The sequence below is a fragment of the Mobula birostris genome, chromosome 7 (genome assembly GCF_030028105.1).
Source record: "Mobula birostris isolate sMobBir1 chromosome 7, sMobBir1.hap1, whole genome shotgun sequence".
Lineage (NCBI taxonomy): Eukaryota > Metazoa > Chordata > Chondrichthyes > Myliobatiformes > Myliobatidae > Mobula > Mobula birostris.
The window spans coordinates 153171088-153189121 of NC_092376.1; the positions used below are offsets into that span (position 1 = coordinate 153171088).

The 18034-nt window shown below is 41.4% G+C and overlaps 1 protein-coding gene across 9 annotated transcripts in view; it reads right to left on the reverse strand.

Annotated features, from left to right (window-relative positions):
* Nucleotides 1-18034, reverse strand: part of LOC140200510 (rap guanine nucleotide exchange factor 6-like) — a 397383-nt gene that overhangs the window by 284733 nt on the left and 94616 nt on the right. For all 9 annotated transcript variants that reach the window (XM_072263951.1, XM_072263945.1, XM_072263944.1 and 6 more), the window contains exon 2: nucleotides 1870-1940. In XM_072263951.1, coding sequence (XP_072120052.1) covers nucleotides 1870-1940 — 71 coding nt within the window. The remainder of the gene's footprint in view (nucleotides 1-1869; nucleotides 1941-18034) is intronic.

Below are 18034 nucleotides of genomic sequence, written 5' to 3' on the forward strand. Positions count from 1 at the left end.
CCTCCACAAATCATGCCTGATTTTGTGGTACAGGCCTGGGTTGCCAGACTTGAATGCCACAGATCTAGCCTTCAGAAGATGACATACCTCCAGGTTCATCCACAGCTTTTGGTTTGGGAATGTACAGCAAGTCTTTGTAGGCACACACTCATCCACACAGGTTTTAATGAAGTCGGTAACAACTGCAGCATACTCATCCAGATTCAAAGATGAATCCCTGAATACAGTCCAGTCCACCAATACAAAGCAGTCCTATAGACACTCTTGTGCTTCCCTTGTCCAAATTTTCTTGGTCCACACTGCTGGTGCTGCAGACTTCAGGCTCTGCCTACACTCAGGGAGCAGAAGTACAGCCAGGTGATCAGACTTCCCAAAGCAAGGGCATGGAATAACACGGCAGGCATTCTTGATGGTGGTGTAATAATGGTCTAGTCACAGTGTGTTGTTTCCTCTGGTATTACAAGTGATCTGTTCATGGTAGTTGCTTAGTGATTTTTTTCAGACTGGCCTTGTTAAAATCTCCCAAAACAATAGTGAAGGTGTTAGGGTGTGCTGTTTCATGCATGTTGATCCCATTACTCAGATCATCTAAAGCCTGCTTGACATTGGCCTGAGGTGGAATGTAAGCTGCTACCAGAATGACCACAGAGAACGCCCATGGTAGGTAAAAACTGCTAGGTAATTTACTGCTAGATATTCCAGGTCTGGTGAGCAGAATTGGGACAGCACTGATATATTTGTGCACCAAGGAGAGCTGATCATTTGGCATACTCCTCCACCTCTGCTTTTGAAAGACTCTATAGATCTAACCTGATGGTCAATCTGAATCGTTGCATCTGGTACAGAAGGTCCATGAAACAAAGGACATACGTGGTCCTAATGTCTCTCTGATTCAGCACCCTGGCTCTGAGATCATTGATTTTATTCAACAGAGACTGCACGTTCACCAGCAAGATAGTCGGTATAGGGAGTTTAAAACCCTGTTTCCTTAAACGCACTTGTAATCGTGATCTACGCCCACAATTCCTCCAAGGTGTCCTCTGACCACAAACAGTGTAGTTTCCATCGGTTTTAAGCAGCGATAGTTTGTTTAAACGCATTAAGACATCTTTGTTGACTGTACTGACCTTGGAAGCAGTTGTGCTTTTTAGCTGTAACAGGCTGAAACGGGAATATTTAATCGTATCCATTGAGAGTACTGCTGCTACTCGAGTCGCGCCTAGGCACCCCGGAAGTTTACAGCACAAAAACAAACTTGCTGCATTTTATACTGCATAATTGTACATGATTATACAGTATGTAAGTGACTGAAAAATAAAAGATAAACCAGACAGGACCAGATCCCAGCTCCAACCATTGAAGGTCAATAACAGCTATTCAACCATTTCCCTGAGACTCCATTAGCCTGTTCACCAAAGACACAGACATTTCCTTATGAACCACCTTCAGAATTCATACAGTACTTTCCAAACTCTACACCTCAGAATGCATACAGTACTTTCCAAACTCTACACCTCTTGACTACTCCTATCTCCTAACAGTAGCCTGAAATATTCCAAGACATGATTTCTAAAAAAAATGTTCAAATGCCTCACCAACACATAGTCCTGCACTTTTATTTTTCCGACAATTAACAAATGTTACTGGTATAAAATTTTAAGTATCTGTATTTCTAAGAATTCCATGGTCCTAGCCCTCCATCAGCCCTGAATTCTTTGATTTACACTGCTCTTCTTTGCTTTCAGTCCAATGCCCTTCCATAATCTATCAAACCAAGTAACGGAGATGTAGCTGGAGTCAACTGATTCACAGAACATGAAAAGACAAATGGCCTACACATTTAAATGCAGTATTTTTGTTAATGCTTACCTGAGTTGGTGTTCCCTCAAATTAGAAAGTACATCCATGCCATGGAGGTGTGAGTAAATGATTTCTAAATCCTGTTCAAAAAAGATATAAACCAATTCAGTTCAAGTACAGATTACAACTTTCAAGGATCTCTCAAAAATATCATATCATGACATACATTTTCAAGCACAAATAAAATTACCAAGAAAACTGTCTAATATTGTTAACTTTTGGAATGTCTGGTTACGTTTTGTCCCATTTAACAAATTCATTCAACATGAAAATAACATGATGGTTTTTCACTTGTGCACCTGCAGTGCAGTGTCAATATACAAAATAACCGAATGGTCAGACATTATTTACATAACTATCTTGCACTAACTGAAACACCGGAATAAAATTTATAGGAATAGAAGAAATTGGAATAGAAATGGATCATGGTATTAATTTCATGTACAGTTGTTTTACAAGGAACCAGACAGGCACTTCATTGAAGTTTCTGAGGAGCAAGTGTACAGCACAGAAACATGCCCTTCAGTCCATCGAGTCCACGTTAAACCATTTAAATTGTCTAGACCCATCGATCTGCACCCAGACCATATCCCTCATTACTCTTCCCATACACCACCAAACCGAGCTCACATGCACCACTTGTACTGGCAATTCATTTCACACTCTCACAACCCTCTGACTGAAGAGGTTTCCCCTCACGTTCCCCTTAAACATTTGACTTTTCCCCTTTAACATATGACCTCTAGTTCAAGTCCAACCCAACCCCAGTTGAAAAAGACTGCTTGCATTTACCGTTGCATTTGCATCTATACCCTTCATAACTCTGCATACCTCTATCAAATCTCCCCTCAGTCTTCTATGTTCCAAGGAATAAAGTCCTAACCTATTCAATTTTGCCTAATTTCTCAGATCCTCCAGTCCCAGCAACATCCTTGTAAATTTTCTCTGCATTCTGTCAACCTTTCCTGTAGGTAGCTGACAAAAACGTCACACAATACACCATATTAGGCTTTACCAACGTCCTATACAACTTCACATAACATCCCATCTCCTGTACCTAATACTTTGATTTATGAAGGCCAACATGCCAAAAGCTTTCTATCTACCTGTGCCACCACTTACAATGAATTATGGACCTGTATTCCTCTGTTCTACCACACTCCTCAGTGCCCCACTGTTCCCTGTGTAAGATCTACATTGGTTGGTCCTACCGAAGTGCAACACCTTGTACTTGTCTGCATCAAATTCCACCTGCCATTTTTCAGCCCATTTTTCCCAGCTGGTCTAGATCCACTGCCAGCTGTGACAGTCTTCCTCGTTGTCTGCTACACCACTAGTCTTGGTGTTATCTGCAAATTTGCTAATCCAGTTAACCATATCATCATCCAGATCATTGATACAGATGACAAACAACAACAGACACAGCACCAAGCCCTACGGCACTCCACAGGTTGCAGGCCTTCAGTCAGAAAGACAACCATCTACCACCACTGCTTGGCTTCTCCCACAAAGCCAATGTCTAATCCAATTTACTACCTCATCTAGAATGCCAAGCAAATCTTCCTGACCAACCTCCCTTGTGGGACCTCGTCCAATGCCTTGCTTAAGTCCATGTAAACAACATGCACTGCTTTGCCTTCATCAACTTTCCTGGTAACTTCCTCAAAAAACACTATACAAGATTGATTAGACACTGTCTACCATGAACAAAGCCATGCCAACTATCCCTAATCCGTCCATGTCTATCCAAATATTCATATATCCAGTCCCTTCCAATAATTCTTCCCATTACCGCTGTCAGGCTCACTGGCCTATAATTTCTGGTTTATTTTTAGAGCCTTTTTTAAACAGTGGAACTACATTAGCTATCCTCCAATCCTCAGTATCTCACCTGTTTCTAAGACAAGTAAAATATCTCTGTCAGGGCCCTGGCGATTGCTGCACTTGTCTCCCACAGGGTCCGAGGGAACACCTTGTCAGGCCCTGGGGAATTATCCACTCTAATTTGCCTTAAGACAGCAAACATGTCCTCCTCTATGATCCGTATAGGGTCCATGCCCTCACTACTGCTTTGTCCCACTTCTTTAGACTCTGTGTATGTCTCCTGAGTAAATACACACGCAAAAAAATCCATTTAAGATCTCTCTCATCCTTTTGCTCCACGTGTAGATTACTATTTTGATTTTCTAGAGGACCAATTTTGTACTTTGCAATCCTTTTGCTTTTAGCATTTCTGTAGAATCCCTTAAGATTTTCCTTCACCTTGTTTGCTAGGGGAACTTCATGTCTTCTTTCAGCCCTCCAGATTGCTTTCTGAAGTGTTTTCTTCCATTTTTATACTCCATAATTACCTCGTTTGTTCCGACCCGCCTATACCTGCTATACACCTCCTTGAGAAGGTCCACTCTTCCATACATTTCCAACATATACACTTGCTGCTTTTGCTGGTGCTACTCTTCTCTCAATCGTTCAAAATGCAGTGAAGCAAAGTTAATCTAACATCCACACGTAGACAATTAGAGTTATAGAGTCATACAGTGCAGAAACAGGCTCTTTGGTCAGTGTGGATTTGTTGGGCCTTTGAGCAGTCACTTAGCGAATTTCTTTTAATTCTTCCCACGTTCTCACATTCCCATCTTCACTATCATTAACTTATCCACAATGGCCAATTAACCAACCCACCCTTCTCTGGGATAAGGCTATAAGACCTAGGAACAGAATTAGGCCATACAGCCCATCATGTCTACTCTGCCATTCCATCAAGGCTGATCCTGGATCCCGCTCAACCTCATACACCTGTCTTGTCACCATATCCTTTGATCTTCAGATCGATCAGGAAACTATTAATTTCCACCTTAAAAATGCCCATGGATTTGGCCTCCACTGCAGTCTGCAGCAGAGCATTCCACCGATTCACCACTCTCCGGCTAAAAAAATTCCTCATTCCCCCTTCAGTTTTGAGGATGTGCCCACTAATTCTGGATTCCCCCACCATAGGAAGCATCCTCTCCACATCCACCTTATCTAGTCCATTCATCATTTGGTAGGTTTCAAAAAGATCATAAGAGCATAAGACACATAGCAGACTTAGGCTGTTTGACCCATCTAGTCTGCTCTTCCATTTAATCATGGCTGATCCATTTTCTCCCCTCCTCAGCCCCACTCCACAGCTTTCTCCCCATAATCTTTGATGCTGTGTCCAATCAAGAACCTATCAAGCTCTGCTTTAAATACCCCGAACAACCTGGCCTCCACAGCTGCCAGTGGTAATAAATTCCACAAATTCATCACCCACTGACTAAAGAAATTTCTCTGCAACGCTGTTTTAAGTGCATACCCCTCTACCCTTGGCCCTCTTGTCCTTTACTCCAGGGGTCCCCAACCTTTTTGCACTGCGGACCAGTTTAATATTGACAATATTCTTGCGGGCCAGCAGAGCCGGGGGGGGGGGGGGCATTGGAGGGGTAGGGTTGCCAACGGACAAGAGTAGCAGTCAAATACGTTGTGTTTACCCTGAGAAAGACTACCTATGTGCACATGCGTGTACATGCCCATTTTTGTCCACAAATCGTTTTTAGCAATTCTGTTCAGTGAAACTACACTGTACATACATTATTTCTACTTTATATAGGCTGTGTATTTATCATATCATTCCTGCTTTTACTATATGTTAGTGTTATTTTAGGTTTTATGTAACACAGTGCATGAATATAGTGATAAGTCAATTAATAAGTCACTTATAAGTCAATAGCATCAGAACATTTTAAGTAACATTTGGATATTAAACGCACAGCACATATTTCCCCGTATGAACATATAAAATCATTGCAACACACTGACTCAGTGGGAGCCCTGGGCTTGTTTCCATGCAACGAGACGGTGCCATCGAAGGGTGATGGGAGACAGCAATACGCGAAGGGGGTTCCTTATGTCCAGTCTATTCCGCAATTTAGTTTTCGTTGCATTCATTGCAGAAAAGCCCGCTTCGCAGAGATATGTTGGAAATGGAAGCAATGTTTTCAGTGATTTTGTGGCTATCTCAGGATATTTAGCCTTGACTTTGATCTGGAATGCCAGCAGAGATGTTATGTCAAACATACTTTTCAGCCTGCCGCCACTTGCAAGCTTGAGGAGTTGATCTTCTTCCCATGCTAACATGGATGACGCGTAGGTAATGACCTCGCGCACATTCAAGCTCAACAGTGGGCATGACAGGGAATGAGGAAAGGTGCAGCTGACTCATATCGCCAAATCATATCGTTTCCCCGCGGCCCGATAGCACATGCTTTGCGGCCCGGTGGTTGGGGACCGCTGCCTTACTCCCCCACCATGGGGACATCCTTTTCACATCTACTCTGTCTAGACCTTTCAACATTCAAAAGGTTTCAGTTTCAATGAGGTCTCCCCTCATCCTCCTAAATTCCAGCGAGTACAGATCCAGAGCTTCCAAACATCCCTCGTATGATAGCCCTTTCAATCCAGAATCAACCTTGTGAACCTCCTCTGAATGCTCTCCAATGCCAGCATGTCTTTTCTAAGATGGGGAACCCTAAACTGTTCACAATACTTAAGGTGAGGCCTCACCAGTGCCTTATAAAGCCTCAGCATCACATCCCTGCTCTTGCATTCTAAACCTTTTAAAATGAATGCTAACATTGCATTTTCTTTCCTTACCACTGACTCAACCTGCAAGTTAGTCTTTAGGGTGTTCTGCACAAGGACTCCCAAGTCCTTTTGTATCTCTGATTTTTTGAATTTTCTCCCCGGTTAGAAAATAGTATGCATATTTATTTCTACTACCGAAGTGCATGACTGCATTTTCCAACACTATATTTCAGTTGCCACTCTCCTGCACTTTCTCCTAATCTACTTCATCATGTAAATCATTGATATACAGAATACCGACCCCTGTGGAACACCACTAGTCACTAGCAGCCAACCGGAAAGGATCCTTTCATTCCCACTCACTACCTCCTACCGATCAACCAATGCTCTAACCATGCCATGGGCTCATAATTTGGTAAGCAGCCTCATGTGTGGCACCTTGTCAAAGGCTTTCTGAAAGTCCAAATATACAACATCCACTGCATCCATTTTATCTACCTTATGTGTAATCTCCCCAAAGAATTCCAACAGGTTCATCAGGCAAGATTTTCCCTTAAGGAAACCATGCTGACTTTGTCATATCTTGTCCTGTGTCGCCAAGTATTCTATAACCTCATCCTTAACAACAGACTCCAACATCTTCCCAACCACTGAGGTTAGGCTAACAGGCCTACAATTCCCTTTCTTCTGCCTCCCTCCCTTCTTAAAGATCGTTATTTATCAGTCCTCCAAAAAAATTCCAGAATCTAGTGATTCTTGAAAGATCATGACCAATGCATCAATTATCTCTTTAGCAACTTCTTTCAGGACTCTGGGATGTAGTCCATCTGGTCCAGGTGACTTATCCACCTTAAGACCTTTCAGTTTGCCTAACACTTTTTCCTTTGTAACAGCAATGGCACTCACTGCTGCTCCCTGACACTCATGAACCTCTTGCATATAGCTAGTGTCTTCTACAGTAAAAACTGAAGCAAAATACTTATTAAGTTCATCTGCCATTCCCTTGTCTCCCATTACTACCTCATTTTCCAGTGGCCCGATATCAGCTCTTACCTCCCTTTTACTCTTAATATAACTGGGGGAAAAAAAAATTAGTATTCCACTTTACATTACAGTATTGGCTAGTTTGCCCTCATATTTCATCTTTTCCCTTCGTATAGTTTTTTTAGTTGCCTTTTGTTGGATTTTAAAAGCTCCCCATTCATCCAACCTCTCACTCACTTTTGCTACTTTATATGCCCTTTGCCTTGGCTTTTATGCAGTCCTTAACTTCTCTCATCAACTACAGTCGCCATTTCAGAACAACTTTTTCTGTGGGATAATCCATCCTGTGCCTTGTGAACTATTCCCAGAAACTTCAGCCATCTCTGCTTTGCCGTCATCCCCAGCAGTATCCTCCTCCAATCCACCTAGGCAAGCTCTTCTCTCATCCCTCTGTAATTCTCTTCATTCTGTCGCGATACTGATACATGAGACTTATGTGAGATGTGAGTTGACACCGAAGTATTCAAGAGAAGTCCTAGCAATCATGGGGGAAATGTACTAAGTCTAAACAGGTCACTCTAGAGACCATAAGTGAACCCATGTCGTACTAATTGAGAAAATTCATATTTTTCTGCGATTATGGAAATCCCTAATTTTCCACCAGTGATTTCCTTCTGCACGCTTACTTCATTCCTGAAATAGGTGGTTTATGGTAGCCCTCAGTATACTTCAGGTTAGTCAATATTACAACTATCAGAAAGAAAGGTTTTATTAATAATTTGTTTGCTAAAAAGTTTTCATACTTTTAATTGATTATTTTACATTTACAACATAGAACATAGAAATCTACAGCACATTACAAGTCCTTCGGCCCACAATGTTGTGCCAATCATGCAATCTACTAAAGAAACTGCCTAGAATTACCCTACCACATAGCCCTCTATTTTTCTAAGCTCCATCTACTTATCTCAGACCCCATTGTATCTGACTCTACCTCCTTTGCTGGCAGTGCATTCTATGCACCCACTACTCTCTCTGTAAAAAACTTGCCTCTGACATCCCCATTATACCTACTTCCAAGCACCTTAAAACTATGCCCTCTCATGTTGCCATTTCAGTCCTGGGGAAAAGCCTCTGGCTATCCACACAATCAATGCCTCTCATCATCTTGTACATCTCTATCAGGTCACCTCCCAACCTGCATCGCTCCAAGGAGAAAAGGCCAAGCTCACTCAACCTATTCTCATAAGGCACACTCTCCAAACCAGGCAATATCCTTGTAAATCTCCTCTGCACTCTTTCTATAGTATCCTGTAGTGAGGTGACCAGAAATGAACACAATACTCCAAGTGGGGTCTGATCAAGGTCTTATGTAGCCGTAACATTACTTCAGGACTCTTGAATTCAATCCTACGGTTGATGAATGCCAACACACCATACGCCATCTTAACACTGTCAACTTGTGCAGCAGCTTTGAATGTCCTATGGACACGGATCCCAAGATTTCTCTGATCCTCCACACTGCCAACAGTCTTGCCATTAATACTATATTCTGTCTTTCAATTTGACTACTTCACACTTATCTGCCATTTCTCAGCCCTGTTCTGCATCCTATTGATGTCCCGCTGTGACCTATGGCAACCCTCCAGACTATCCGCAACATCTTTGTGTCATCCGCAAACCTACTTACCTCCCGCTGTGACCTCTGGCAACCCTCCAGACTATCCACAACACCGTTGTGTCATCAGGAAACCTACTTACCTACCCTTCTACTTCTTCATCCAGGTCATTTATATAAAAAAAATGCACACAGCCAAAGGGTCCCATAACAGATCCCTGCAAACCACCACTGGTCACTGACCTCCATGCAGAATATGAACCATCTGCAACTACCCTTCGCCTTCTGTGAGCAAGCCAGTTCTGGATCCTTAAAGCAAGATCTCCTTGGATCCCATGCCTCTTCACTTTCTGAATGAGCCTTACATGGGGAACCTTATCATGGTTTACTGAAATCCAAAGAGACTGCATCCATATCCACTTCATCAATGTGTTTTGTCACTTCCTCCAAGAATTCAATCAGGCTTGTAAGGCATGACCTACCCTTGACAAAGCCATACTGACCATCCCTAATCAGATTATGCTCTCCAAATGCTCATAAATCCCGCCTCCCAGGATCTTCAACAACTTACCTTCTACTGAAGTAAGACTCATTGATCTACAATTTCCTGGGCTATTCCTATCCACTTTCTTGAACAATGCAACAACATTTGTAATACTCCCATCCCTATTGATGATGCAAAGATTATCACCAGAGGCTCAGCAATATCCTCCTTCGCTTCCTATGGTAGACTGAGGTATATCTCATCTGGACCTGGTGACTTATCTAACTTAATGCTTTTCAAAAGCTCCAGCACATCTTCTTTCTTAATGTCTATATGTTCAAGCGTTTCAGTCCGCTGCAAGTCGTCCCCACAATTGATAAGATCCTTTCCTCTGGAGACTACTGAAGCAAAGTATTCATTAAGTATCTGTGCTACCTCCTCCGACTCCATGTTTCCACTATTGCACCTGATTGGTCCTATCATCACATGGCTCATCCTCTTGTTCTTCACATACTTGTAGAATGCCTTGGGGTTTTCCTTAACCCTGCTCACCAAGGCTTTCTTACTTCGCCTTTAACTCTCCTAATTTCATTCCTGACCTCCTTCCTGGCAACCATGCAATTTTCTAGAACTCTATCAGTACCCAGTTTCTTGAACCTTTCATAAGCTTTTCTTTTCTTCTTAACTAGATTTTCTTTTTACACCATGGCTCTTTTACCCTATCTCAATGGAAAATACTTATGCAGAACACCATGTAAATGTTCCCTGAACATTTGCCTCATTTCTGCTGTGCATTTCCCTGAGAACATCTACTCCCAAGTTCCTGCCTATTGGCATCATATTTCCTCCTACCCTAATTAATTGTTTTCTGAAATTGTCTGCTCCAATCCCTCTCCAGAACTATGGTAAAGGAGACAGAGTTATGATCACTACCTCCAAAATGCTCTCTCACTGAGAGATCTGACATGGACCGGGTTCATTTCCCAATACCAGATCAAGTACATCCTCTCTAGTGGCTTATCTACATACTGCATCAGGAAATCCTCCTGAACACACCCAACAAACTCGTGCTAAAACCCCATGCTCTAAGGAGGTGCCAATCAATATTAGGAAAGTTAAAATCTCCCATCACAACAACCCTATTATTCTTGCACCATTCCAGAATCTGCCTCCCTATCTGCTCCACGACGTCCCTGTTACTATTGGGGGGGTCTGTAAAATTATTGCCCCCTTCCTGTTTCTGACTCCCACCCATACTGACCGAGTAGATAATCCCTCCATAACCTCCACCTTTTCTACAACAGTGTCACTATTCCTGATAAACAATGCCATGCCCTCACCCCATCTACCCCTCTCTCTGTCTTTTTTGAAACAGCTAAAGCCTTGCATAATCAGCAGCCATTCCGGCCTCTCAGAGAGCAAAGTCTAATATTCCATGTACTGATCCACACTCCATGTTCATCTACCTTGGTAATGACAGTTGTTGCATTAAAATAGACACATCTCAAACCATCTGGGTAAGCGCATCTTTGTTCTATCTTCTGCCTATCCTTCCTCACAAACTCCCTACAAGTTGTCTCTATTTGTGCGTCATCTGCCCCATCCTCTGCCTTTTCACTTCAGTTCCCACCCCACTGCAAATTTAGTTTAAACCCTCCTCAAATACATTAGCAAACCTCCCCACCAGGATATTGGTCCCCCAATTTACTTCATTTTGAATGTTAAAGTATGTTTTAAGTGCCTATTTTACCTATTCATGAACCGTAGGATTGAGTTCATTTAGAAGCACTGAAAAAATGCTGACATCGGTCATAAGATTGCAGAGCTGGAAGTGTAGCATTGCTGGCAAAGTTTATCCAGAGTGGCAGAAGACTATTTTGCCCAACCTATATATCAGTTACATTATCCAAGGCAATGGTGCTACGAGCCATTTGATACTCCGCTCTTGTATTACTATCTACCAACAAAATTATCCTTCCAGATACAAACAAGGCAAGCACATGTAATCCGGTGACAAGTGCGAGCATGGGGCTTAACTCAGCCATATTCTAGCCAATGAATTTGAAAGGTTGTTAACCCTGATCTCAGAGCCAGCTTAATCCTGTCCACAGCTGAGAACCTTGTAACACATTGCTTCCAGTCCTGCCAGATGTTGAAGTTGTTCAGGAAAATTTTACAGAGGGACTGCTATTTCTGACCTATCCAACTAAATTTGCATAGCTATCTATATTACATCATAAACTTAATTTCCAATTATTATCAGGCATTTGTATTAAAGTTAATTTTGACTTCTTCCCACCTACAAACTCATCCTGTTACCAGCAAAACGCTGTGGTCGAAGGTGTGATATAATGGTACCAGAGAGTATTAAAGTTCCGCACAGCCCAATGAGGAGGAGTCTCTTATTTTTTGTAGTGTGTATCAATGATCTGGACTTACTGACAGAAGACATGATTGAGATGTTTGCGAATTATATCAAAAATGGCATAAGCGATAATAGCAGGAGTTATACACAATAAGAAAATAAGCAATGGAATATTATCCTGGAAGCCTGCAATTGCATTCGAGCAGTTACAGGGAAAATGTATGACACCATTCCCAGTGCAAAAGAAGCTGCATTATGATTAGATACTGTTAAGCCAGGGATGCTTTTAATTGGAATCAAGGTGAATAAAAACTAAAGCAGAAACCATACAAATATGAAATTCCCTAAGTAAAATGGGGTCAAAACAATGGGTTCTGATTACAGTAAATTCTGAAAAGTTTAGACGGTCCGTGTAGAAAAGAATTTCACCTTAGTCACTTTAAAGTACTTTGAGATATGAAATCATGAAAGACATCATGCAAATATCCTCAGCCATGGGTGACGTGCTAGAGGATTGGAGGATAACTAATGTTGTTCCATCGTTTAAGAAAGACTCCAAGAATAAACCAGGAAACTATAAGTATTCTAAGGAACCAGATATAAAAGCATTTGTTTGTTCAGGGACTGATGAGGGATAGGTCGTATTTAACTAATCTTACAGAATTTATTGAGGATGCTGCCAGGAAAGCTGATGAAGGCAAGAAAGTGGATGGTGTCTACGTAGACTTTAGCAAGGCATTTGACAATGGCCCACATGGGTGGCTGGTCAAAAAAGTTCAGTCGCTTGGCTTTCCAGATGAGATATTAAACTGGATTAGACATTGGCTTTGCAGAAGCCAGAGAGCAGTAGTAGATGGTTGCCTCTCTGACTAGAGGCCTGTATCTAGTATGCTGCACATGTTGCAACTGAAGGGATCAATGTTGGATTCATTGTTCTTTGTCATCTGTAACAATGATCTGGATGATAATGTGGTTAACTAGATCAGCAAATTTGCCTAAGGCACTCAGATTGGGGGTGTAGTAGAGGGCGAGAAAGACTATCGAAGTTTGTAGAGGGATATGGACCAGCTGGAAAAATGAGCTGAAAAATGGCAGATGGAATTTAATGCGAACAATTGTGAGGTGTTGCGCTTGGATAGGTCTTGCACAGTAGGCAGTAGGGCACTAAGAAGAGCCGCAGAACAGAGGGATCTGGGAATACAGATTCATAATTCCTTGAAAGGGACACCATAGGTAGATAGGGTTGTAAAAGAAAGCTTTTGGCACATTGGTCTTCATAAATCAAAGTATTGAGTACAGGGGTTGCAATGTAATGTTGAAGTTGCATATGACCTTGGTGATGCCTAATTTGGAGTATTGTGTGCAGTTTTGGTCACCTACTGGCATGAAAGTTATCAATAGATACACAATGATGTTGGCAGGACTTGAGGAGCTAAGTTATAAGGAAAGGTTGAATAGATTAGGACTTAATTCCCTGGAGCATAGAAGTATGAGAGGAGATTTGATAAAGGTATACAAAATTATGAGGGGTATCGATAGGGTAAATGCAAGCAGGCTTTTTCCACTGAGGTTGGGTGAGACTACAACTGGAGATGGGTAAAGAGTGAAAGGTGAACTATTCAAAGGGAACATAAGGGGGAACTACTTCACTCAGAACATGGAGAGAGTGTGGAACAAGCTGCTAGCAGAAGTGGTGGATGCTGGTTTGATGTCAACATTTAGAGAAATTAAGATAGACATATGGATGGGAGGGGTATGGAGGACTATGGGCCATATGAAGATCGATGGGACTAGGCAGATTAATAGTTTGGCATGGACTAAAGGGCCTGTTTCTGTGTTATAGTATTCTATGACTCTGAATCCAAGTGCTTTCTGCAACCATTTATAAAAAACAAGTTAAACATAAACATATAATAAGAATTTAAAAACGCAAACACGAGGAAAACTGCAGATGCTGGAAATTCAAGCAACACACACAAAAAATGCTGGTGAACGCAGCAGGCCAGGCAGCATTTATAGGAAGAGATACAGTCAACGTTTCGGGCCAAGACTCTTCATCAGGACTCAACAATTACATGTATATGGTTAAATGACAATTAAATAAGAATTTAATTGTCATTTAACCATACACATGTATACCAGCAAATGAAACATCATTCCTCCGGATCAAGGTGCACAACACAGTACACACAACTCAAACACATAACATATAAAGTAATATCACCACAAGTAAATTAACACAGAATAAGGTGCATTTACAACGAATTAAAAAGTAAACAGCGCAGTTTTATGTGTGATGAGACTTGGGTGGTGGCAGGGAGTTCAGTCGCCTTATCGCCTGGGGGATTGTTGGACTGACAGGAGTGATCACTGACAATACTAAGGGCCTTACGTATGCAGCACTCCTGATAAATATCTCTGATGGGTGGGAGAGAGAACCCAATGATCCTCTCAACAGTCCTGATAATCCTTCGTAGGGACCTGTAGTCAGGTGCCTTACAATTTGTGTACCGGATAGTTGGTCAGGACACTCTTAATGGTGGTCCTATAAAAATGAATGTGAGTTTCACTCACCTTAATCTCCTCAGGAAGTAGACATGCTGTTATAGTTTCTTGACCAAAGAGGTGGTGCCGAGGGACCAGGTGAGATTGTCCATTATCTGCACTCCCGAAAACTTTGTGTTCCTAACCCCCTCTACAGAAAAGCTGTGTATGTGCAGTGAGGAGCGGTCACCTTGCACCTTCTGAAGTCCACAATCATCTCTTTGGTCGTGTCCACATTGAGACTCAAACTGTTATGCTTGCACCATTCTACCAGCTGCTCTACCTCCTCTCTGTACGTTGTTAGTGCAAGAACACTTGATCATAAAGTATCAAAATCTGTCTACGTATTTAAAATTGAATGCATTGAGCGAAATTTAACCCATCATCCTTTGCCACATAATGAACCAACTACTCCTGTTTTGCACCTGAATTTACTTAATGACTGATTCTTGCAATGTTGCCAGCTGTGCAAGAATCCACACTCCACTGCCTATTGGGTCACTCAATGAAACATTAGCAACTTGTTTGTTTTCTTCCTGACCTCCTTCACCTCCCACCCTTCATTTCCAAAAGGAAAACAAGTAAACCTCCCATTACTTCTATGAAAAATCAGTGACTATACCTTGTATTTGTTGATATATTGCATTTATGGGGCAACAAGAAACACATCCTTGTCCATTCATCTATTTGCTTCAACACTGAATTTTCTCAACTTAAAACAAAGCTGTATTTTAAAATCAGAAATTTTCTTAAGTACTAGAATCTCATGTCAACTCCAATATTCTTTATTGGCAAGTTGTAAAAGATTTTAATACATTCCTACAGTTCATCACTTCATTCCAATGTAGCCAAGGGCTACATTGGTATTTCATAGAGTTATTAAAATTAGATGGGAAAGGAGTAAAGAATTTAACAAGCCAGAGAATCGAATACAAGTATTGTTATTATGATCTGATAATTTGTGTCTCATTTCAAACTGATAAAAAAGATTATGTCTAGGACACAAAGAACAGCATTTTACTCCTGTCCATCCATTCTAAGCTGATGGATCTCACTATAGTATCTCATCCAAAAAGTATCTTCAATTAAATGGGATACTTCAAGATACCATTTCACAAACACATCAGCAATATTCTTGTGCTTTAGTTTAATTTCCTTTTTCTGTACGAACATACCTTACAATATTCAATATTTAAAACACTGGTATTGATTTGCTCAATCTTAGAAAATTGGGGAATAAATCAAATGGATTTATCACAAAGAAACGGAAGTAAAATTTTACTTCAATTTTCACATCAAACATAGGGAACCACTAACCTTTCAACAAGAAAGGAGAAGAGTCAAAACAGGATGAGGTTCAGCATTACTTCTATTTAACAATAAAGTAGTTTATAATCAAAAATGTGTTGTGACAGAATTGAAATCCTTTTCCTGCTTAAATTTTCACTTCCGTTCTCCAAAGCGTATTGACCAATATGGTGTATATTTCCCTACATCCTATTCACTTTCGGGCTCATGGCCTTCATACCGTATAATCTACTCAGCGTTCACAGCCAACAAAAACATATGGATCTCACAGCCAGACACAACTTTTCATTGAAAAAAATCTGATGAGGCAAAGTACATACCAATGTGCAAAACATCTCTTTGCATGATTAGTCACTTAATTTTGATGAGAAGCTCTATCTTTTTCTTCTGACAAGGGCAGCTTGGTCAACATTATACCATCACTGCAGCCTATTTTATAATGTCTAACAAAGATCAAGGATTGAACTTGAAACTTCACTGTTATGCTTTATGTGATATTGTATTGCTGGTACATTTCAGAATCAGCATCAGGTTTATTATCACCGACATGTGACGTGAAATCTGTTAACTTAGCAGTAGTTCAATGCAATATACAATATAGAAGAAAAAAATAAGTAAATCCTATTCAGTATACTTTACACAGAGTGCATATATTGAATAGATTAAAAATCGTGCAAAAAACAAATTATATAGGTAAGAAAGAAAGTGAGGTAGTGTCCAAGGGTTTAATGTCCATTTAAGAATCGGATGGCAGAGGGGAAGAAGCTGTTCCTGAATCGCTGAGTGTGTGCCTTCAGGCTTCTGTACCTCCTACCTAAATGGTAACAATGAGAAAAGGGCATACCCTGGGTGCTGGAGGTACTTAATAATGGACGCTGCCTTTCTGAGACACCGCTCCCTAAAGATGTCCTGGGTACTTTGTAGGCTGGTACCCAAGATGGAGCTGACTAGATTTACAACCTTCTGTAGCTTTTCTCGGTCCTGTGCAGTAGCACCCCCATACCAGACAGTGATGCAGCCTGTCAGAATGCTCTCCACGGTACATCCATAGAAGTTTTTGAGTGTATTTGTTGACATACTAAATCTCTTCAAACTCCTAATGAAATATAGCCACTGTCTTGCCTTCTTTATAACTGCATCGATATGTTTGGACCAGGTTTGACCCTCAGAGACCTTGACACCCAGGAACTTGAAACTGCACACTCTCTCCACTTCTGATCCCTCTATGAGGATTGATATGTGTTCCTTCATCTTACCCTTCCTGAAGTCCACAATCAGCTCTTTCATCTAATTGATGTCAAGTATCAGGTTGTTGCTGCAGCACTACTCCACTATTTAGCATATCTCATCACCTCCTGAGATTCTACCAACAATGGTTGTATCATCAGCAATTTATAGATGGTATTTGAGCTATGCCTAGCCACATAGTCATGTGTATATAGAGAGTAGAGCAGTGGACTAAGCACACATCCCTGAGATGCACCAGTGTTGATCATCAGCGAGGAGGAGATGTATTCACCAATCCACACAGATTGTGGTCTTCTGGCTAGGAAGTCGAGGATACAATTGCAGAGGGAGGTAAGGAGGCCCATGTTCTGCAACTTCTCAATCAGGATTGTGGGAATGATGGTATTAAATGTTGAGCTATAATCGATGAACAGCATCCTGACAAAGGTGTTTGTGTTACCCAGGTGGTCTAAAGCCTTGTGGAGAGCCATTGAGATTGCATTTGCTGCTGATCTATTGAGGCGATAGGCAAATTGCAATGGGTCCAGCCCTTGCTGAGGCAGGAGTTCAGTCTAGTCATGACCAACCTTTCAAAGTCCTGACGAAGGGTTCCCGCCCGAAACGTCGACCGATCTCTTCCACGGATGCTGCCTGACTTGCTGAGTTCCTCCAGCGTGTTGTGAGTGTTGCTTTGACCCCAGCATCTGCGGATTATTTTGTGTTAACAACAATTTGAAGTTTTGACTATAGAAGTTAATCTCCCTCAATGAGGCTTCTCAGCAGAAGCCAGCTGAATACCGCTTCACAGAAAAGAAAAGGTGTATTATGACTACATGGACTGCTCTCAAGAGAGGCCACTCGGATCCAGTCGACAAAGTCAGGAATCAGAGCAGTGAGCAGGATCAAGAAATTGGTTAGAGAGAATTGTCATTCAAGAGAAAAGTAACAGGAATATAGTCACTACAGACAATGGCATTGCATAAATTCCCTTCAAAACTAGTTTGCCATTTATCTAAATACTGTAACTACTTCAGGCATC